Source organism: Syngnathus leptorhynchus, chromosome 14 (genome assembly GCF_054491065.1).
Source record: "Syngnathus leptorhynchus isolate UIUO chromosome 14, UIUO_Slep, whole genome shotgun sequence".
In the NCBI taxonomy this organism is placed as follows: domain Eukaryota; kingdom Metazoa; phylum Chordata; class Actinopteri; order Syngnathiformes; family Syngnathidae; genus Syngnathus; species Syngnathus leptorhynchus.
In genome coordinates, this window is record NC_141208.1 from 244,263 (window position 1) to 268,892 (window position 24,630).

Genomic DNA, 24,630 nt, shown 5'->3' on the forward strand with positions numbered 1-24,630 from the left:
AACTCGTAATAGGGCGCTCACCTCACAAAAAGGCTTTTAGTTATGGGGGACCAGATTGGCTGCGTTCCCAGTCAGACAACCACGCCCACCTCGTCACTTGAGTCCCATCACAACGGCTCTCCCGTGCGTAAAAAAACAACGACCCGCAGATCGAAATGTGATCACTTGGACGACGCCACCAAACGAATTCCCTCGTCGATGCCTGCGAGCGCACGTATTGACGTGTAACATAGGGACCCGATTACCACTACTTTACAGAATGTCTGTGCCAAGAATGACTTGGAACACGATGCTCCAAGGACCATGATTGAAGTGGTGCTGGGATGTAACTTTTCCCCAAAGGAAAATAACTCCAGAATGGAAGTCAATCAAGTCCAGCTTTGACATTTTGGAAACTTGTAGCAGCTGAAATCTGCTCCATTTTTGGCCTGACTGACATGGACGAAGAGCCTTGTCCAAGTGGCACTACAGATTGTGTGACGTTGACATTTACAAGTCTCAACTTTAGCTAATAGGCCATCTGGGGTGAATGAAATCCTCATTGCTTTTAAAGGGAAGCAGCAAATACTGCTGACTGCGGAAAATGTCACTCAATAATACTCCCCTGCAGTCTCCGCTTTAATTAGGACAGTGTGGTTCGCCGTTAATAGATTTCTCAGAGCCACTAAGTGCACGGTTACATTTGAGGAAAAAGTTTTGTGTAAGGAAAATGAACTGTCAAGTCGACGACCCGTTCCGACTCCGAAAACTCCACTTCGGCGTTCATTTAACGGCCGTCTGAGTCGACCGACACACATTCGTGCACGCTGATGAAATACAACTTTGAAAACTGTTGAACCACATAACTAGGCAAAAAATGGATCAGGTAATGTTCGGCGACTGACTAAAAACTGATGAACCAGATAAGTGACTGCAAAAATGGGTCAGGTAGCGGTGTGCTATTAGGAGCCACAAAACAATGCATACTTTGTTCAATAAAACAAACGACAAGGCATTTGTAGCGGCCACGACGACCATACCTCTGAAAACACCATGCAAACGAGTTTTCGTTGGTTGTTTATCTACGGTACGCAGACAGAACGCACAGGACAATAGCGGCGACCTCATTGTGATAAGGGAGATTTACAGGATTGTCATCATGTAAGAAATCACCGGGGAGAGAGAGAGAGAGAGAGAGAGAGAGAGAGAGAGAGAGAGAGAGAGAGAGAGAGAGAGAGAGAGAGAGAGAGAGAGAGAGAGACGCTTTATGATGAAAGCAAGCGTACTGTCTAAGCCCCCCCCCACACACACACACACACACCACCCTCAACTCCTTTTCTCGTACCTCAATGCGCACATTCTGTTCATCCGAGCCACTTGCAATATTCGTGAGTGCAAGAAGAAACAGAAAAAGGTCTCACTTAAACGCAGACACGGAAACATAAGAGGTGCGTCAAAGTATGAAAGCAAGTCCTGGAAGGCAGCAGCCGCTCGCAGGTAGCAGCCGCTCGCAGGTAGCAGCCGCTCGCCTCTTTGCACGCGCACCACACCCCGCTGCTCTCCATCTGCGGTGGGTGACTGAGCTACAACTGGCTGCGGTCTTAGCAATGGAACAATATCAATGAAAATGAATGTGACTTTCCCCTTCATCCCTGGTACAATTCTACAGCTGAGGCAAGACTCTACTCTTCAGAGTTCGGATTCAGGGTTTGAATCTCAACTCTCGTTGAGTTCTTCTTTGGGGGGGTTCTCCAGATATTCCGGATACTTCCAGCTCAACCGGGACCCTAGTTTGGATAAGAACTATAGAAAGAAAAAAGCAAGGCCCAAATGTTGCAACGGTGCATTCAGAAGTAGTTTTGTAGGCATCGAGATCAGTAAGATACAGCCATTGCCATTATGTCTGGATGTGCCATAAAATTGCCAACTGCCTGCCTGCCTGGCTGCCTGGCTGCCTGGCTGGCTGGCTGGCTGGCTGACAGAGAAAATCAGAGGAGAGCCTTGAAAGTGCCCTCCCTTTATCTTATCGGTGCTTGTATAAAAAAAAAACCCACAACCTTCACCCTCCTTGAACCCAACGGAGCTGAATTTCAATCAAAGTCAAATTATGGCTCTGGCCCAGGAGAACCGGGCTTTGGCTCTGAAGACAGTTTAACAGTCATGTGGAGGTGTGGCGAAATGAGTTTCTGCGCTGAGAGGCCTCAGCCATTTGGAGACCGTTATGAGTGTTATTCAATTTAGCCGTGATGTCCCTTGACCATTGCAGTGAGAGCCATCCAGGTAATTGATGCCCAAGTTTGCTCTTCCCCTGCCACATTCTCTTCACCGCTGCGCTGGGATGGCGTTCTAGAGCGAAGACATGCTGTAATCCTGCTCCCTGTAACCACAAGCGAGATGTTCTTCTGGGATCTCGTTAGTGCAGCTTTGCTGTGTGCAGACGCATTGCTTCGCTGCTTTCACAAAAGAAGGGAACACATCCCAGGAGATGGGACAAGACACGGTCGGTCGGGACTACCGCAGACACTCATCTCTTATCGTCGTCACCCTTTTCTCCACCCGTGCTAAAAATACCAGCGGCCTTTCTCCGTCTGCCGTTCTGTACTCGTCATTAAAAGCTAAATCGACCGTCTCGCGGCAACTGCTAACATGCTCGGAGAAGCAGTCTATATTTTGCCAGCTAGGCTTTGTTTTCCCTTCAGGGCTTTACTGGAGTATGTATCGTGGATGAAAATGAGTCCTCAGACTTGGATCTTTTGACACGGGGTTGTTGTTCTATGAAGAGCAGGATTGAAACGAGGGAAAAATAAATGGGGAAAGGGGGGCGGGGGTGCCGCTCTGCAATAGAAAACGCTGAAAGCCCTCTCTCTTCATGTGTTTTCCAGGGAATTGCACACAAAGACTGATTCATTCAGCTCCACTGAGGACTTGGCATTTGATGTACCTTCATCTGATGTTCTTGTCAAATTTCAACCACTGACCTGCCCACAATTTGCTTGTGTCACAGTGTGGTTCCATGAGCCTCTTGGAATGCAAGGACATTGCCTGATGCAATGCTGAACTCTTCTGGGATGCTGAAATGTCATTGGACACACTCACACACATGCAGTCGGCTTTGCCACAGGGATGGTGGTGTTCTCATCTTGTGCCGCACACCCACACAAGCACAAAAGCAGATGCACTTTACAGCTGACCTTACAGGAGTTGCCATTCGGGTAGGCTGGTGGCTAAAGCTTTTGGCCCAAAATGTCACTCACAGCGGTCCTGTGACACGAGTGGGAGTGCACAAACATCACCGTCAGCTTCCCAGCCCGGACTGTCCAAACCTGTGCCTTTTACGCCAGCCAACAGGCCAGCTTGTGAACAAAGACCAGGTCACGCTGCCTCCCTGTTAAAATTCCCCCAGCATGTGAAAGTAAAAAAGTGGAAAACCTCCACGGCTTTCACCCGCCACTCCGGGTAGTTTGTCGAAGGGGATGCGAGGCGTCCTTTCTGCAAACAAAGTGGCCCGCTGAACAATGTCGCAGACGCCTCGCCTCACCTCGTTAGGCATGTGCTAGCGATTTGCTTTTAAATGGCACTGACGCTTTCTTCCGCACGCGTAAACACCAGACAGCATCCGTAAAAGCTGCTCCGGGCTGGCTGTTGAATCATTTCTCTCTTTTAGAAAGGAAGTACGAGGAGGTGTCTGTTCTGTCCAGGGCCAATGTGCACATTTACAGGCTTGTAAATAGCTCTGGCAGAGAGCCGAGTGGTGTGCAGGTGTTTGGGCAGAACACCACTTCTTGTTGCAGATGAAATGGCAGCAGGGAGGATGAAATTCACCTTTGGAAAGGACCAATGCTTTCTATCATTGAATAAACAAGTACAGCAGAATGCCATTCGTGAAAACTAATGACTAACACCAAAGTAGAAGACAGGCCAATGTGTGTTTCTGTGTGTGAAAATATACATTTTCCACAACTATTGTAAATATTGAACAATGGCAAAAAACAAAAACAAAAACTAGAGCGCCAGAAGAGAAAAATCCAGACAATGAGTCCGACGAAACAGTCGTGGCAAAGAAAGGCAGGAAATGGTGTGGCTGCGCAAATTCACCTGGCTGAGGAATTTCAGGGGCATTTTAAGAATGAAGTCTTATCTGTGACCTCATCTTCTAAATTCTTTCTCTTATGACTTTGCATTTGGTGTCCTGTTTATTCTGGGGTGTAGCACAACATTCCTTTCATAATCCCTTTCGATGGGAGGCTTTTGACTTTTAATCCCTCATATACCTTCAATGGGACTTTTCAGATTTGGGAACTTGGTGATTTTTTTATTGGTTCGCTCAAAGATAGCGAGGAAACATCGATTCCCAAAGTCTGTTGTTCTAGTTGAACAGTCTGCTTCTTGTTCGTGTTGAAGCAATATTCTTTTGTTTTCCTAAACTAGGGTCACAGGGGGAATTACATTCTAATTTGAGCTTCGATCTGAAAAACACTGCCTTGGAGGAATCGGTCTTTAGCTTGTCGTCCCACTTGATTTTCATTTTCATACCCCGACTTGATTAAAAGCAGTCAAAGACATGCCGAGGGGGGCCGTTTGCTTTAAAACACAGGACAGCGAATCAAAAATAAAAGACAAATGTTGTCGTTTCTAGGAAATGATTCAGAAAGACTTTGTTAAATGTAAATAATGAACAAGAATAGATATTTTGAAGAGAACGTGTATTTAAAAAAGACATGAACTCAAGCCATACTGCACCGTGACAGTTGCGAGAGTTTCCACCAAACGAATTCAGTAAAGTGCGCCCCGAGCAAACACAGACTCTCTTGTTTCGTGACAGGTTTGTTATCTTCCGTCGTGGCGTTATTAAAGCGGATGGCGCTCGGAATGACTCTCAGACACGACTGCGGCCATTTTCCGATCCCCTGCGGCGTAGTTAGCCCGCCGGGTGTCTCGTGATATGACAGCTTGCTCCTTCTAATGATCCAGATGCAGGTACGCGTGAAGGAGATAAGGGAGCCATGCGTGAGTCACATCACAGCTCTTTTCACCTCCACAGAATTCAGTCCAAAAGAACCTTTGTAGGACCGATCCAACTAAAAACTTTGGTCGAATGAATCATCCACAAAAAAAAAACAACAGAAAAAAGAAAATCGCCCATAATTGGTTGTTTTGTATAAGTTGCCCGTCGCCTCTCTTGATACAAGCCTGACATTCATTTGAAATATTTCATGGCCGGGTGTAACTACAAGAACCAAAGTTTTTTTTGCTGGGTTTTTCTGAAACAAACTGCTTCAAAATGGCGGGCAAAAGTCTGCTTTGAAAGCGTTTCTCTGTGAATGGCTTCAAAACATCAAATATGCAATAGCAGGCGAATATACAAACAATGAGTCAATCTCTGGAAGAAAAAAAGCCGATACTGAGCAACACAATGGTAAAAGCACACATCATTGGCCGAATTCCAAACCAATATTGCTTATTTCTAATGTAGGCCTCGTGTCACATGTGGCTTGACAGCCAGCCAGCCAGCCAGCCCACTTACTGTATTTGACCTCTAGCACGCCAGCAACAAGTGACACGATTGCACTTCCATCCGTTGCATGTGTGAGCGAGCGACACTCTGTAGATTCACAAGTTGGACAAAGCGCTTTGAGCCTTATTACAGGCCACGCCGTCCCTAGTCCTAACAGCGCCACCAGCCCAATTTAGCATATTAGCCATCAGTCAGTGTGACGTGACAGTGAGGAAATAAAGAAGCGCACGCCCCACGGCGAGACAGCAAAACATCAAGTCGAGTGGCACGCGGCCAGCCGGCTGTAGAAAAGCTGTTTTGGCAGGTGTGCACACAAACACCTCAAACATTTATTGGCAATAATACTTGCACCAAGAAAAGATGAGCCACACGCACGCATACGGGTCGATGACAGAGGGTGCGTTCGACAAAGTCTCCGGGAGAAGCCTCGCCGAGCTAATTGACTGTGATGATCCAGTAGCAGCACGCCTTTAAGCTTCTCATTTATCTCCACAAAGACAAGAAAAATGTGGATTGTTTTTGCACACACAGCAGGGATGGGGGGAAACAAATGCTCAAACAAACAAACAAATCACTCGCTACTGATGCCTGGCTTCAAATATGAAAATCGAGAGCATCTCAGGCGAGACAACGGCTTCATAATCGGCTTTTGCGATTTGGACACTTGCGCTTACTGGAGTCTAACAAAGAACAATCTGGAGAAACCATTCCCTGCCTGACTACAAAAGTAATAATACTCACAGGATATTTTTGCATATTAACAGTAGGCATTTTTAAGGCGTGATGTTTGAACTGGCGTTCAGCCAGAAGAGCTGACAGGTGGCACTGTGGTAGGAAGATGACCTGAAATACTCTCTCCTCTGGGGGTCACCAAACCGACTTGACCTTCTCCGCCTTGAGTCTATTGTTGAAACTATACACAGACGCGGAGCGGGTGACTTGTTTTGAAATAACAAGCAGGCTGCCGGATTCTTTTGTATGCGTTTCTTGTGTGTCACAAAGCAGACATTTGCGTAGGGGTCGCTAAAAGTGCCACACTGACAGCACGGCAAATACGTCAAACACAAGCAGAAAGCGTGCGGCCAGTCTTTACGCCGGCTGACGCTATTTGCCTTACATCTCGGGCAACCTTTATCTTGTGCCATTCTTCCCGGAAGATAATAGATTGAAAAAAATCAAATACAATTCTTTTGTCAGACTCCTTCTTACATCCTGTTATCGTCATAGGCTCGCTGAAACGCACACCCACGCACACACACACACTTCTGGTTGTGTTAATTCCTCCCAGCCTATTCGCAGTCACACACGTGGCCACGGGGGCGGTCGGCGGCGGCGGAGCCTCGCCGCTAGATTACCCTTTGCTCTTGCCACAGATCTGTTTTTCCGATAGGCCGGCGCTGGGATGAGGGGACTCGGCTGGCCGGATAGTCAGTCATTGTCAGAACACTGTCAGCGGCCAGCCCCGCATTAGTGTTTAGTGAGAGCCACTGTTGCTAAGAGAGAGGGACAACAGGCACCTCGGCGGCACTTAACCTGACCTCGAGGCGAAAGGAGGGAGATAGGTGTCTGAGCGCCCCCCCCCCATGTGCGCATGCATGTTCGCATGAGGTGATGAATCCCAATGCAAGAGAAAGAAAAACATCATTGAACGGTCTCGTTCTGTGCCGTTTCCCGTCCGTGCACAATACGTGATCCAGTTTTACTTTCCCAAACTTTGACACCCCCCCCCCCCCCCCCCCACAACCCCTGCGGTCAAGGTTACATTTAACAGAGGAAAAAGGTCAGTCGTAACGAGCGTGTTCGGGGAAAAATAGGCTCAATTAAAGCACAATTGCTTCTTGGCAATTATTGTTGGGAAATGAAGAAAAGAAAGAAAGTGATGGCAATTGAAAAAGATCAACAAAAATTGATAGGAAAATGTCTTTGTGAAGGTTTGAAACTTTAGTCTTAATGACTTCAATCCACACCTCTAATCAAAAATCCAACCGACTCGTTTGCTGTTATTTCAACCATTGATGAGATGCAACGTGACGAGCCGAGTAGACGTCAGAACCGTAGCGCGACAAAAAGCCATCAAATATCAACTTCGGGGGCGATATGTGTTTTGCTGCACGGATCGATACTAAATGCTTTTCACCGACCGGTATCGGCGGACCGCTTAGAATTAGATTAACAATAAGCATTGATGAGTCCACATGCCCACTTAGAGCACTCACTTAAGTCAATATAATGGTGTCAGAGAAGCCAAGGGCTTAGGAGAGGGCTTCAAAATGTGGCCCGCGGGCCCGCCGTGTCCTTGGATATACTGGACCGGGTGTCAATGCTAGAATTGCAAATTCTCGTCACTTTGAAAACAGCCGTTTGTTGTGCAGCCTATACTGTATATACCGTAATATTCATACATTTATTTGGAGAACTCCAATGCGACCCGCCGCAAAAGCGACTTTGACACCCCTCCCCTGGCTTAGACCTTCAAGCACGTATGCTGAGCCATTTTCCAAATGTGGATGATGAGGAAGTATCACGGGGTAAAAATAAAAAGTGTTGGGCCGCACTGATGATAAGACATTGGCCTTTTGTGCTGAAGCTTTTCAGCTACTTTGGCCCCCTAGTCAGTACACAATAGACAACATTTCCTGCAATGGTCAAGGGCCAATGAACATTCGACTTCCACCGTCTCTGATCTGCTCTGCCGACACCCCTCCCTCTTTTGAAATGGCTCACAAGAGAGGAAAGATGGAGGGACAAAGTGGGAAGAGAAAGCTTTGTACTTCATTGTGCTGCTTGAATAACACGGAAAGGCAAGATAGCTCCCAACAAAAGCGGCACAGGAAAAGGCTATTGGTGATCTATCTTTTCCACACGGCGTACGTCCTAGCAGGAATTTTCGAGCGTCTAGGCTTGTACGCTCAGGTTTCTTGAGACGGACGGACGGGAGTGTCTAGAATGTCATCAGATGTTACGACGGTCACTTTGCAACAAGCGGCCGTTTGGCAGATGGCTTCATGCTAACGCAGAATTGGAAACGTTGATGAAAAGCATCTATGCGGCAGACACATTTCATTCATTCGGAACACAAACAGTGCAGCAACACAAGTCATAATAATTCATAATAACGAAGGACATGTTTCAAGTGACTTTCGAGGCACCTTAGTGAGAAAGCAAAACGAGAGGAAAAAATAAATAAAACATTGGGAAAAATGACCAAATTGTCACATGAAAGGTTTGGGCTTGACGCCAGCCAAATGCTCCATCCAGCGCACGCACCTGTCTAAAGCGTTCCACTTTTAATCATGAGCGAGCATATGTCTCCTTTCAGCCCCGCGGCCTCGCTACCGGCCAGCCGGTGAAACACTTGTGGGTGTCCACCTGTGAGGATTCCACCTCCAGAAGCTCAAAAGCTCCCCACTTCCTGAAATGGTGGCCCAAAGCCAATGCCGGTGGCTCCGTGCAAAATGGCAAACCCACGCAAATCCAAAAGCCAGAGAGAATGACTAAGAATCCATTGAAAGACGACGGCAAATCATTTGCAATGAATTTTTGCAACTGAGCCAATTAACTTTGCTTTGTTGCGGAAACAAAGTCATTGGAACGCCGACGCTTTCGTGACACGACAACACACATTTGGTATTCAGTGAGGCGTCTGTTTTCACACGACAACGAATCACCGTAGATCACTCGGCAACTCAGTCAACCCGCAGACCGACAGACCGACAGACAGACGAGTCCTTGGATGCGAGGCGGTCTGACGCCGTTCGTCCTTCAGCGGAGGAAATTGTTATGCACAGATTTGACACCAGCAGCTGCATGCTTTGGAATGATAAAAAAGTGCAATGGAAATGATCTGTGCGCATCATGTTCAATTGGGAGATTTACGTCATACCTTTCGGCAAAAACAAACGCCTGATGGACAATTTCAAAAGTGAAAAGAAAAGTAAGAGGATAGCGTCTAATCTGCTCATCAAAAAGAGGATTTAAGTTGATTCAAAGAACTTCTCATCTGAATTCACCATTGCAAAAGACTCTTTTCTTCCTGCCCTTTATCCATCTTCCCCAACCAATAGGACGGGGCAGATTAGAGGCGGGGGAACATAGCTCATGGAAATTTGGAGCTTATTTCTTCAAATATCAGGCACGTGGGCGGCGGATGTCGACTTCCATGTACGTAGGTGTCGGATGCGTGTGAGCGCGACGCTTTGGAACAGGCTAGAATTTACCGTGACCAATCCAGGGGAGGTTGCTCTAATCCTATTTAAATGACTGACCAATCTGTAACCCACGCCCCCCCCCCCCCCCCCCTCTCTCACACACGCACACAGCGATGCGATGCATTTCTGAAATGACAAATAGCTGTTGGAGGCGGTGGAAATCCAGCTGGATTTGACTCCCTTTCACTCAAACTTGCTGGTCCAATCTGTCCAATCCAAGATTCACTTGCAAAACTCAACATGAAAAATGGGACTCGGATTCACCAGTCTATAGTGCGTGTATTTTCAATTTCTTGAATGTGACAGTGGACAGAAACACAGCAATCGTGTCACGAAAGCGATTGGATGTCTTGCAGAAAGCAGCTGCAATATCCAATCCAATCCAATCCAATCCAATCCATGGAAGAGCCACACCAGTGTTCCAAAAGCCATTAACTCGGTGAGGAGGAAAGGCTTCTGTGATGCCCTCCTCGTGTTGGCGGTAAACGTCATTAATGGTCCTTTACCCTCGGGCCTGTGTCGTGGTATTTTTCTCACCTCAAACTCTTGTCTTTTTTCCTCATTAAAAGTGTGCAAGGGCAAACACGAGTGCAAGTCCAGAGGCCCGTTGAAGTGGAAATGCGCGACGGGTGCCTCGATTTCTCCCGTGAGTGATATCGCCGATAGAGGACGAGGAATTGGAAACAGCAGTGCTGTAAAAACCTCCTGTTCTTCAGATTTGAACAGTCCACACCTTACTTTCTGGTTCATTCATCCATGCCTTTCCATTTAAGATTAGCCAGTCACATTCATAACGAAACCTCGACCGTCATAATAAAAGCGTTCCGATGTCAACAAAAACCGATACAAAGCACAAAAGAAGACCAAAAATAGCGCCATCGTCTAGCCAAGCGAATTGTGCAAGTACTGTTCTCCCATGTTATTCACAAGCTAATGCTAACGGGCGTTTAACGTTCATACTAGCACCAGGAGGGACTAACATTAGCAGAACATCAGAAGATTCTGTCGCGACTCGCTCGGTTACGACTTCATTCTTGATTACGAGTACGAAACAAGTCACGTGCGCTCCGTGTCGTCTGCCGTAGCCGTATCAACACTTTAAAATGGCGTTCTTTCTATTATTGACGCGTTTGTTGTTGGGAAACACCCGTCAAAGATGACAAATTACAACCGACAGCAGCTTCTCTCACCATAAATCTTTCATTTTGCGTTTGTTTAGTTGGGTGCCAATCTGCGCTTGTGATTGATTGTTTTTTGATACGGTGCCCCCCATAATAATAGGTCTTGCCTAACGGTCCAGCGGCTGTAGCTTGGCGTAAATCAGTCGATTTGGCTTCCGGCCACGGACGTGTCCAACAAACAGCATCTGGCGTCGCTCACAGCACATTTGAGACAACGAGCTAGCCTTTTCAAGACCCATCCCTCCCATGGCTTTTCGGCAATACATTGTCATGGCTCCGACTATTTCCACTGGCTCAAAAGCCCAGATGGCTCCAATCAACGGGGAGTGAGAGGACACAAAGCACTTTTTTATGAAGACTGGATGAGACTCTGATGACACCAAATGCACGGGGGCTTCAAAACCCCATACGTTCACTTGAATTTACATCCTCATCTGTTTGTTCCCTTCCTCTTCCTCTGGCTTTCCTCATCTTCTGCAACATTTGAGTGCACGCACACACACACACACACACACACACACACACACACACAGAGGAAATATGCAAATTCATTCATTTGCAGAACAGAACCACAGGTTTGCGAAGGTCAACGTTAGACCTGATCAAACATAACAGACTGTGAAGTCTCACGTTAGCCAAAAATGAAGCGACGTGAAACAAAAGACGTGTATCACAACGATAAACAAATCGATAATATACTTTGTTTTTTTTCTGCCGAAGAATTCTGGGGACTATGAAGAACATCTGTGATCAGCATCAGTCGGATGGATGTGCTTGAATTAGCATGAAAAATCTTTTGCAGCCAGCCGAACATTCAAATTCTTTTGACCACCCAAAACGTACGAAGGATGGCCACAAAGATTGTGACGCAACCAAATAGTTTCATCTCCCAAGGGGACTTTTTTGCGTATTTAGCTGGGTGTGAGGTGAGTGGAATATTAGAGAGAAGAGATGGGGAAGCGGTGGAGCTCAAAATAAGTGTGGGGGGGGGGGGGGGAGGCAAAGCAGACAGGGGAACTCATTAACTTCTCTTTAATAAAGCCTGAGCCACTTGGGGACTCTTTCTTTCTTTCTTTCTTTCTTTCTTTCTTTCTTTCAGCGAGCTAGTCATGCAGACACGCAGAGACACATTTAGTGTATATTATAAAGTGCATTGTATGTTATCACACTCAATTGAGCAGTTCTATGATGAAAATCTTTATGACAATTTGTTAGAATTTATCCAATGCTTTTGGGGCGGGGGCATGAATAAAATACTTTGGGATTTTTTTGAAAACGACACAAACGCGATCGGATGGTCCAGTATGTGAAGGCCGAATTTAATATGGCAAAAAATTGACGAGCTTTCTGTCTCGGCGTGAAGCAGATTGTGTTTCTTTGCCGTCATTTTGCAGATCCGCTCAATGACATCATTGATAGATCCGAGAATGATGGTGCCAATTGCAAGTTTTGCAGAAAATACTAAATATCAGACCATCCAGAGGGGCGCATGATTGTGATGTTTTTTTCTTTACACTTTGAAATGATTCTTCTCTAAAGGTGTGCGGGACTTCATTTCCTTAACGTTCATCAAGCAGATTCCCATTTCATCGGCACGGTGCGCGCATTGACTAGTGATACAATTTGGGTTCTTGAAATACATTAACATTTGAGATGCATTAGCATTCCTAAAGGGACTTGCTGTATCATTGATTACAAGTCACCGCGTGCATTTACATGCAGCTCGGCCTCATTGTTAAACTGGCACGCACGCACACAAACAAACAAACACCTTTTACCGGTGAAGCGGTCCAAGCCCCCCCGCCGTGAAGCAGGTGCCGTGATCTGCTCTTTCCTCCCGTGATGCACGCTGACAGACATGCACGCACGCACGCACAAGTGCATGCGCGGAAGTGCACGTCTTCAAAGACAGAGCTGTGAAACAGAGGTGACAGGTCTCTCTGCTTGCGAGCAAATGTAGCGCTAATTGCCGTTCCCCCCACTGACAGAGAGCAGCATGGAGTCAACACGGAAGCCCGTATGGAACTCAATATGGCGTCACGGGCTGGATGAGTGGATTATGGGCAAAAAGTAGGGCTCAATGATTTCAAATCAACCTAAACAACCTCATTTTGGGCGGCATTCAGAAATGGCGCAGGGAACACGTCATCTTGAATGAAAATTGAATCTTAACTGAACTTTTTTTTAAAAAAAAACACAATCATAAGAAAAGCTATCATAACCCTAAGTGTACATCTTTTTTTTTTTTTTTTTCCCCAATTTCCTCTACCATAACACATTGCTAAAGCCACAGGAGAGAAAAAAAAAAAAAGATCAGTTTCATCTGACAAATTGCCTGAGCTTGTTTGAGCGACAGACGAGGATCCGCTTCACACATTTAGTACATCCTGTAAGGTGATACGTACGCAGAACAGCAGGTCAGAGCGCCAGGCAGGCCACACAAACTGTATACGCTACAAAGACAAAATGCTCCAAAAAAAAAGGCCATAAATCCCTCCTACGACTTCCAAAAGGATGGAGCTGGAATATTTCCTGTCATCGGGAGCATTCGACTTTATTTTCATGGAACCGGGCCTTTCAACACTATTTCCAGGTATGTTTATAGGAGCGTGGAGAGCATTTCAATTTTTCTTGTAAAGCCCCTTTTGACATGACAGCGCACACATACACACGGGCAATTCCTCACACATTCCAGCACATTCTAGCTCCGAGCAATTTCCTCAATCTTCTCCGAACAGACCCGATTCCATTCCACGAACCTGGGCGTTATCTTCCGCCCAAGTATCGGCAAGCAAAGTTACTGCACAAAAGCATAAGCCCCGATCGAAATGATTCTTTTGACAAAGATGTCTTGAATTAGTGACCCGGCCTGAGAAAAATATCTTTGAACGGTAGCAATCACTTTTAATTGGACTCGCAGCGATCCATTCCATGATTATTAGCAATTAAGTGTCGATTAGCAATGTGCTGATGTCACCGCCATGTGAAAGGCAAAGCAATTAGCAGCACAAACGGCGGTCCATACTAATGACCAAATCTGCTGTCCGCTGCATAATACAAAGAGCAAATAATTGTTAGCAGGCTTGCATTGATGGGTGCTGGAGAATTAGGTTGGACACGAGCAACTCTGGATTTTTTCCTGTACACGCTGCCAACTAGACACCAGTGGCAGAGCTAGAGGGGGGCAAATATGCTTGGAAGGTGCCGTGCTATCGTAAAAGAGAAAAAAAACACAACGTTTTGAAGCACTCTACTACAATGCACACTCAGAGCTTTATTTTCTCGATTTGGGAAACGAACGAGGCAAAATGGTACTCGTATAAAAGTAAATGGAAATCTTTTTGAATTGACGCCATGGGTTCTACGTCATCAGTATGGCTCACGCCATTTGCTCAGTCTATTAAGTGGTCCCCAGAACCCAAAGATCGAGCACGGAAATGATGAAAAATGATCCCGGCGTTCATAAAAAGCAAACAATCCATCAGTCACGCACGCAAACAGCAAGGCGCTCATGGCATCTGTCACTCCCTCCCGCCGCTGTGATCCACGGTGTGTCCGTGTCCCGCACGAGTGAGTCACTATCAATCTTGAAGCCGAGGAAACAGACAGACAGACAGACAGACAGACAGATTGAGGGAAGAATTGGGCTTTTTTTCTGTTTGCACAATGACCAGACTTCACGCTTGTGTCCAGAGAAGTCCATGACTTGAATGCAAACAACCAGTAACCCAAGTCATCTCCACAGTTTGCGTGAAAAGCCTTTTTGCGCAATTTGAGCGTTGTATTCCACAATCTGCTCACAAGAACCTTCGATGCGACGTGATCGATCGTGAATTGAATTTGCTGCCCGCTTCTTGGACAGCTTCAACGATATATCAGTTAATCCAAGGCCATGCTTACGCGCGCTAAAATAGGACATTTTGTGATTTTACGTCTCCCAAAGTCTCACAAACGAGCCGACTGCACGCAAACTTTCCTGTCAAACTGATGACTGGGTATCGAATAGAGTGTGAAGCTCACGTCACAAGCTTTAAATATGAGGAGGTGGGAGCCAGGGAGGGAGGACATGTGAAAAAGACACATATGGAGCTTGATAGAATTTGCTCAACGGCCCCTAAGCACCTCGTCTTTGACTTGACGGATAACGGCAGATGTGTTGGTAATGACCGTGTTTAGTAGATTACAAGGCAGAGGCAAAGCCATTATTATGGTCTGGCACATTTGTTCACTTGAACGCACGTTACCATTCTCAAGACACCTCATTACTTACACCTACAGAATCTAATGAGATCAAATAGACTACTTGGAATAGAAATGTTGCCTTTACAAAGAGTGGTCGGGAAACTTTCGAACATTGAGCCGTAGCGTCGTTCAGATTTCTCTCGTGGACCTAATAACACTTTTCACACTCATGCAAACACTGCTCCCAACATGATTCACTGCTGATGAGATGAGTGTAAATGAAAAAAATTGAAAAAAAGTCAAATGGCAGTGTCACACTGCCTGCAGCCGTCCAAGATGATGAACTCCCAGATGCGTTGCAGGCAGATGCACTCTCAATGGCAGCCAGAGCCAGCAGCCTCCTCATTAGCGCCCGCCGAAGAGATTGGAAGCAGATACCAGCCTGGCCTCCTTCTCTGGCTTTGTCCTCTCACAAATGAGTCCTAATCCTTGTCCTCTTTCTTGCCTTGATGAAGGGCAAATAGGAGAGGGCGCCACGGCAAAAGCAGCGAGTCAAAAGAATGCAACTGTCATCCGTCATCCTTAGACTGCAAAGAAGCAAAATATCATATGCCTGCTTAATGATCAGCAGTTTTTTGGCTTGAACAATCAGTAACCCACCCAAGGAATAGACACGCACGGCAACGATAGTATTCTGCGCATTCAAGGTATCGTCGAAATCAAGATCCCACCCGTCACACTACTGCTACTTACTTCAAATCGTCAAATACCTCCAAAACGCAGCTTTCTCTTATCCGGCCAGAGAAGTGGACGGAGGTCTTGTTATGAAGCTTCAAATAAATGAAAACCAAAAAAAGGAAACTGGCGTCCCATTTGACACACTTGCTTGTTTTTCCCACTCGCTCCACAAAACGTCCCACGCATTTGCACACGTACGAGGAAAATTCATCTAGGCTCGGGCCCGCCCGCTTTTGCCGAGATCCCTTGCGTTTAATAAGAGATTATATTTATGTTAGGGAGAGGGCCAGGTGAATGGTGAAATATGTCCACAAGACCTGAACCTGGGAGCTGCGCAGGCACTTACTCATTAATAATGACACAGGCCTGGGGCTGCAGGCCCGTAGCTCTGTCTCTGCTCATTTCCTCTGTTCAAATCAGGCCAATCTGTGTGTGTGCGTGTCTCAAGGAGAGTCACAGCTGCTGCAAGTGTGTGCTACGTATATGGAGCCCAATTACATTGCAGGGGCTAGTCTCCCAAGTACGGCCACTTAATATAAATCAGAATTGGATATAAATAAGTCAAGGGGGAGGGGATGTGCAAATGAATATGAGGCGATGCTACATATGTCGTGTATGTGTGCGTGTGTATGAGGAAAAGACTGCAGGGGAAGCGGCGCTGATTAAATCAGAAGTGCAACAGTTTGCACCTATGACCATCATTTCGGCTCTATTAGGATGCTGCGGCTACTGCTGCTGCTGCTTCTTCATTTTTTTTGCGCTATAGAGTGTAGCATCCTCTGGGCTGTTCAAGTTAAGTTAGGGAGAAGTAAACCATTACTTCACAAATAGCAAGAGAGAAATCTGGTCTTGCCCACACTTTTTGAAAAACAATTAAAAATCCCGAGAGGAACCGGTCAGAAAGGATATCTCAACTGTGGAATGAGTGAAATGGTCAATAGATAGAAGATTATGCGCTTCCTGGAATGAAATGTAGCACTGCGGATTGATTACAAGCAACTTAGTGAGATCGGTGTACATCCATAGTTCTTAGGCTCGAGCCTCGCTTCATGAACAATTAGAAAGAAAAGCGGATAAGCCCCGTTTGCTTTCCCGCTGTCTGAGAAAGGGGCGCCGAGCTGGTGTCCATCTGAGAAGATGGGTCATTGCATCCAATCAATTTTTAGAGCTGCCATTTTCCAGCAAGTGCATCTCTTGGTTGTATATGCATCAAATTGAATTGACAAGTGTGTCTTTGGGGTTGGTTTTGTGTGTGTGCGCGCGCGTGCGCTTGTGTTGCGCTCCCGTGGGTTTACCAGGAAACAGATGACTCGCACAGTTTGAGGCTGTACCCCCCACCCCACCCCACCCCACCACAACACATTGCCCCTTGCTCCTGTGCGGCAATATGTCTTGGCGGTCGGCGACGCAGTGAGTCTTACTGGTTCCAGAGATTGCACCGATAGGGATTTAAAAGCCTATACGCACTAAGCCACCTGCAACATGAATGTTATCTGATAGCATCTTTGTGGATGGAGGAATGCGTAGAAGACACTGGGAAACAACAAGAACATACTGTTCCACTGTGCCACGTAGAGAAGACAAAATGAAGTGGAGTCTGGAACCGATTGCAGCCGGACATACAAGCTGGCAAAGACCTGCTTTGAAATGTAAAACCCTGCTACCTGACATCAATATTAAGGAAAGGCTATGGGGACTTTTTAGATTGATCGAACAATTTTACAATAGATTATTTAACAATTTATCAGATAATTGGATGCAATTTTATTTGCGTTAATGTATTATAAAAAAGTTGTTTCCCCAATGACTTTTTTTTTTGCCCATAATTTGTATCTTGTATTTTATTTTCATTTTTATTTTGTGATTAAAAAACAACTAAGTAAAAGGAAGCAGATGTTTGCAAATGTCTTATTTCACATAAATCAGTCTGCTTCCATGAAATCAGACAATATTACTTTTGAGAAACTAAATTCAGTGGAAAAGAACCCAAATGTAAGCACTCAGGCACATACTACAGATCTATTATATCCTTATTATTATTTGTAGACTAATTCAACGGTATTCAACTTCACCAACTAGACACACAATCGAGACTTACGGTACGGTATTCATCGAACGTTTTGAAAAAGCCCATTGAAAAGAACCAAAGTGTATTTCTTGGATCGGAGAGCACTCGAGTCCATACAGTGCTCAAAGTACGCACGCGTGTACGCACGCACACGCGGCCCCAACGAGCATCCACCATCTGGCCTTCCGAGGGCTTGGATGTCTCTGGGGTAAAGTGAGCCAGCCGTAGGGGTACGGCGTGTGTGTGCGTGTGTGTGAGTGAGTGAGTGAGTGAGTGCGTGCGTGCATATGCATGTTGTGTTTTTGAGTGCTGTCGAAAGCAGGGGTGAGTGAGGAGTTACAGTTCACGTCAATGCTGCAGAAAAAAAAAATTTGAAAAATGATATTGTGATGAAATGAATGAATGAATGCATGCGCGCCATTAGTTCAAGATTCAGCACCCGCCCGCATGTGAGAGGCGCTACTTTTACACAACCAACGAGCATCAGGTTTTTAACGCCGCGGCAGGCAGGCAGGCAGGCAGGCAGGCAGGCAGGCAGGCAGGCAGGCAGCCACGCTTTTTTCACTGTGTGGCCAAAAATAAGGTTCCATTATGGAATGAGGCCATGTCAGCTTCCTCTGCTCAGCGTAATGGCTTCGGCCCGCTAGCAACAAGGCAGCCGCACGTTCCACACACAGCGGTAGAAAACGGCAGGAAAATTGAATTCTACATCAGGTGGTCCGAGCAGCCGTGCCTGATGGCAAAATAAATGTGAGGCTTTTGAGTGATAGCGCCCGAAGAAGAGTGAAGCCAGATGCCCAACGTCATTGTACTCTATAACTAAGGACATATCCAGTCCGCTCTTTCGTTAAGAGCGACAGGGCTGATTTTTGACACACTTTGTAAACTCATACGTACACCCGGTTGCTTGTTTTTAATGGCGCTAATTAACAGGATAACTCCAAAAACACAAAACTCATTTCACCAAACCTTGTGGGAAGAAGCCAAGTGGAAAGCTTATGAAATTTCTGCCATTGATTTTTTTCGCCCACTCACTAAACATTACAGGATTTATGTGACCTGGGGGTGCTTTAAATGTAAGGTTTTTTTTATTATTATTATTCATTATCATTTATTTTGTACCAAAACATTGTTATTTCACACCGATTACTGAAACTGGCATTGATTATTGAGCAACCACGTCTCGAAGCCGCTAAGAGTAAAATGATGCCACTACTTGGCCGGAGCAGTATTTTTTGCATTCTGAAGAGAACCAACATGAAATCAGTCACGGAAAGTTAAGCTACATCAATGCAGACCACCATAAAACTGCTTCTATTTAGAACACAACATTCCGAGGAAGCGCTTTTGCCACATTACCCATGTTCTCCTAAATCTGCACCTTAGCGGAGGCGTCATTGTCAGAGAAGCGTGGAAGAATATTGCATAATTGTGCAATTTCTGCTCGTTTCTCAAACATGCGTCGAGCCGATCTGAGACCGCATGACCTTCCTTCCTCGTCACGCCCAGTCTACCTTTGGTCCCTCCCCCAAACCCTTTTGCTTCCAGGCTGTTGAATGAGCACATTTATTTAAGCCCAATTGGTTTAAGGGCAAACAGAAACAAGCAATGGAGAATTAAAAGCGAGAACCACACACCACGGAATGAGCGGGGGGGCTTAAGGGACTCACGGGGTGACCCAGGGGACACGCACATGAGGGAGATGCACCAAGAGGTTTGCGTGACAAAACAGCACTGCAGTTGGGAATTACAATGATTTAAAGTCAATGTTTTTTTCTCAGAGTTATTGAGAAACTTTTGGTTTGCACACCCTGGCCACTCGGGAGCAGTATTGCACATATATTAGAATATCCCATCATGAGGACCTGTCACAGCTTCTCAGTATCCTGCAGTGACAGGAGTTGTTCTTTGCAGAGGAGAAAGACTAGGCATTAGTTGCTCCACCATTTGTGTTCAAATTTGAGCTTGTCTATTGTGTTTTGCCACATTGAATTAGCTTCTAAACAGAGTGCTAGTGAAACACGCACATTCACGCCGTGCACACGCATCAATAAAAAGGAGGAAAAGAGCAACAGATTGGAGTTCAGATCAGATTTGAACCTGCCTGTGGGAAAAGCTCCTTTCAATTAGTGACCCAAACAAGGAAATTGCTTTTATCCTTGTTACCGAGGTAACCCCGAGAGACTTATCTGTTCCCCGACATCACCCGCCGTCTTTTCAACTCGGCAACACCCAAACCTTGCGCTCATCTCAATCGCAAAACCGACCCGCAAAGTTGGCGAGCACTTAGAGAGGCCGCAGTGGAAAGAATTATACAATCGGGATAAGATCATTATTTGTTCTGCTACATTATGAGTTCTGTTTTGTGGATGTCTGACCACAGCGGAGTGTCCCTGTGGGTCCTCGGGCGGGGCGGAAATGAAAAACATATTGGAGAGAGGACACGTTAGCTTCTTATGGCATCACTACTGCTTCCTGCGTAGATAAGTGTGTAGGTGTGTGAGAGAGAGAGAGAGAGAGAGAGAGAGAGAGAGAGAGAAAGAAAGAAAGACAGAAAACAGGCAGACTGCACTGCCGAATGTTACGATAGAAAGAGGCGGTGGGTACACCCCAGTGCAGTCACAGGGCACATGCAGACAAACACTAACATTCACACAATTCAGAGCCTTTTATGAACGAAAACATGCAACACACGATTCTAACCCTGAGCCTTTGAAATGTGAGGCAGGTGCGCTATCTATCCACTTGTACACCAATGAATGAACATTTGCCAGATTTTGCCACAGGATTAAACGAAAGCAAAAAGGCCCCCAATCGTATACATTTGCATACTGGAGTAGGAGAAAACGTCAAAATAACAGCACTATCATAGAAAATGCAATCACTATGAAAGCGGGTGGCTTTCTTACGACAAATAATTCACAGTGGGTGCAGATGAGCATAACACAAATGCATTTAAGGACATGAAGAGACACTGGTGCGAAAAGGCGGCTTTCACCGCCCGCCCCCCCATCCAACCTGTTCTAGGTGTACACAAACACCATTCAAATCCGTCAGCAAGCTTTGCGGGAAAACCTGCCAACGATCCCTCATTTGAATCAAGTGTGTTGGATTTCGCGCAAAGTTGCAAACATTTGCTGTTCTTCCACGTGCATGACGTCCCAGCTGTCAAAGTGCTGCAGCAAGCGCAAAACCATTCCCAAAGTGTCAAATTGAAGTTTCTCCGCAAACATCTGGACGAACAAGGCGCGTTTTGTTCTCTTTTCTTTTTCTTCCACCTTACCTTCCATTGCTGAACAAGTGATGATCATCACGCCGAAGAGCGCAAACAAATCCACTCTCATGGCAAAATGTTGACTCGCCACAGCTTGTCCAGCCAAATTGTCAACACGACGGCCGGCCGGCCGGCCCGCCCACCCGCAGGATGCGCGTGTGTGTGTTCAAGGAATCCTTCGCTTGTCACCAGCGGGCAACTCCAGCAGATCGCCAGCCAGCCAGCCACAGTGTCGGGCGTCTCATTTCAAGGCGTAGGAAACAAAAGCGGGCGGGCTGGCGGGTGGGAGGTGTGCAAAGGTGGTGCAGGGAAGCGGGATGCGAGTGACGAGGGACAGTGAGTGGGGAGAGGGACGGACATACATGCAGGAGACTCGGGAAAGGAGACCTGACCTGCTCGGAGCGCAATTTGACCTCTGTAGCCAATCAGCAGCGGCGACCGCAACTCGCTGGCCAATCAGGACAAAGGCCCCGCCCACGCCGTGCTGTCAAAACACCAAACTTTTGGGATCCACTCGAAGCGGTTGCCGGCCGGTAAACTGAAAGGAAGTAGCACCTCCAGCTGGACAATCTTTTCTACTACATACACCGATCGCCACTAATATTCATCAGCTCTCTATCAATGATTTTAAACACATTACAGGAATGAAACGGGTTGTGCATATTCCATATATTGTGCAAGGTTAGCATTTATTTCTGGAGTAGTTCAACAGGTGACCCTCGCGGTGATGGGGAAACGACCCCTAAATCAACTTTTACGCAGGAACAGCATTTCCGAGAGGGCTGCTCAATTGCAGAGTAATAGGAAGAAAGAAATATGCCGAGAGGCAGTGTTTGATAGTGAAACGAAGTATATCAACACAATCATAGTGGGCAAAACATACAAACCCTATGGGGGGGTCACGATGAGCCACGATGAGAACCCAGCGCTCCTTGACTCACACATTATTCTTATGCATTCTGTTGTGACGTAAAGTGGGTGAAAGAAAATGTGTTCAAGCCTCCATTTGACACATTTGCCATAATGAAGTCGCCCACTTATTCCTGCATATTCCTTAATAGGCTTTGGTAAATGAAACCGCTTCCCCAAACCATATTAATAGCGCACGCGGCCTCCCTGCTTGGTTTTAATTTCTTCTGGGGATGGATTCAGAAGTTATTGAAAATGGGAATTGTGCAACTCCAGGGTGATTCTATTTGTTGACCCTCCACATGGTGTGAGCTGATCTCACATTTATTGCGCTCTTCACCTTAAACAGAGAGCCAGCCGGCCGGCCTCGTTGTTCTTCTGCATGAGCATTTGACTTCAAATTTGGCATTTTGTGTTGCGCTCCAAAGAATTCAAACAAGAGCACCGGTTGCTGCTGTCATGTGATTTTCTCACTCAAGGAGCTGTGTGGCACTTTGCTCCTGATGTGACGCTGATAAATACCCTTTCGTTTGCTCTAATCACATATGAGGTTAATTGGGGTTCTTTGTTGCGTCTCCCGCCGCCCGCTTCGTTTCAGCCAGCGGCGGCATTTAAAAAAAAGAAAAAACACTTTCCCATTAACCGCACGGCCTGGTGCTCCCTTCGCATTTCGGCGCAAACAAAGGGCTTCGACCTTGCCAACATTTGACACGAGGCAAATTGTTATTTTGGAAAACGTGTTATCGCGAGCCGGCCCACTCCAGAGTGTCCTAAAGTACATTTTGGAGGTGGACTCCTTAATGAGGAGTAACAAAGCCAAAGCCGACAGCTTATCACTTGCTTCTGGCGAGTAGTGACAGGCCATCCCACTCTTTGTCATCTCCTTGCTGCAAAGCTCACACTGACACCATGGAGCTTTTGCAGCCTTGAGTATACGCAATGCACACAATGCAGATGGCCCAAATCCATCTGCCATTTACTGATTGATGGCAAAATAAAAGAGAGCAACATGATGGATGAACACACACAGGTGCGACCAGAACTTGAGAGGAAGGAAAGCGTTGAAATCTCAGAAAATGATGCAGGCAAAATTGGACGTGGAATTTAAAAGGTCATCGCATTAAAATGACTATATAACAATGCTGTACACCTTAAACTGCATCACAGCTACCATTCCAAATCATTTGTGTCAAGTGTGAGTACATCATTTAATTTGCTACATTTGTTTTGTTTTTATTCTTCACGAATAATTTGTGACAAGTGTGTCATTTAATTAGCTGCATTGGTTGTTGTTATTATTATTTTTTTGTGCCCAAATGAACAAACACAAAGTCAAAGAAGCGGTGAAATCACTGGCGCGAGCCCCAACGCATGAATATTTATTTATGACAAAGATAACCGACGGCAGTAAAGTACAGGAGCGAAACCCACGGTTGGACCTTTTGATAATAACATTGACCTTTGGAGGCAACTGCAATCCCGCATCAGCAAATCAATAAGTGATGCTTGATGGATCCATTGTAGGCTTACACATTCTAAATGTCACAAACAATGAACAACCAGCACCACAAAATACTCCTCAATCTTTCCAAAGATGAAACAAGAAAGGGGAACATGAGTGAATACCTCCATACTTGTGGCCCTCGTTACTTGGTAGGTTCCCACTCAATGATTTTTCCATTTAGGACCGTGCGCCCGTTTTGTCAGCTCATTGAGGGCTCGATGATGGATGAGAGAGGTGATATGTATGTGGCAAGAGAAATCAGGTTGCAAAAAACAGGCATGCAAAACGACCGTATGACATAAGTTGGCGTTAAGTGTTAGGTTTAGGGTCAAAACAATCATTCATGAATGAAGGAAGGAAGGAAGGAAATGGAATGTCATTTGATTTATAAATCATGATTTATTTTAGTATTGTATTGCCAAAGGTCTATCTCTAAAATGCATCGACATTGAAATGTGAAGCACCTACAGCGCCACTCGAGTCATTATCATTTCAATTTAAAAAAACATCCACTGTAAGAAAGCAGTCGTCAACTGAAGCAACATGTGGGCTTTTGGCGCCCGTTAGCGGCCAAGATTACGTAGTGCAGTTTGATGAATAAGGTCGGGGAAGGGCAATTTAAGAACTCGTTTCTGCGGGGTTTTTTTCTTTTTTTTTTTTAAACAATTGGGACATTTCTGTCATGTCATTGGTATCCTCGAATGAATATGCAGGCACACTCGCGAGTGTAAACAGTCAAGTTGGTTCTGCATACTCACATTTGGAAGCCCTATATTGTATTCATCCAAACTCACCACGAGATGGAAGTGAAAGCATTTGCAAAGCCTTACCAACACACTTTGACGCCACATTCCTAAGATTCAGACAAGAAGGTCTCAACAACGTTGTTGAATCCCGCAGATGTTTTATGAATTACAATTAAATGAATTAGAAATAAAGGCAGAAAAATGAGTTCCCTTATTGAAATAAAGCATTTGAATCCCTTCATTATACTTCTTGTCTCCCAGTTTTAGATATGCAATGAACACAAAGAGGAATGCAAATCGTAGGAATGAAACAGGACACTCACAAA

The 24,630-nt window shown here is 45.8% G+C and overlaps 1 protein-coding gene across 6 annotated transcripts in view; it reads right to left on the minus strand.

Annotated features, from left to right (window-relative positions):
* ephb1 (EPH receptor B1) overlaps positions 1–21,439 on the minus strand; it is an 83,415-nt gene extending 61,976 nt beyond the window's left edge. For 3 of the 6 annotated variants that reach the window (XM_085929610.1, XM_085929611.1, XM_085929614.1), the window contains exon 1: positions 21,155–21,439. In XM_085929610.1, the coding sequence (XP_085785736.1) occupies positions 21,155–21,215 (61 nt within the window). In that variant the 5' untranslated portion in view covers positions 21,216–21,439. The remainder of the gene's footprint in view (positions 1–21,154) is intronic. The other 3 variants (XM_085929609.1, XM_085929612.1, XM_085929608.1) reach the window with 1 other exon arrangement.
* Between the last annotated feature and the right edge of the window lie 3,191 nt (positions 21,440–24,630).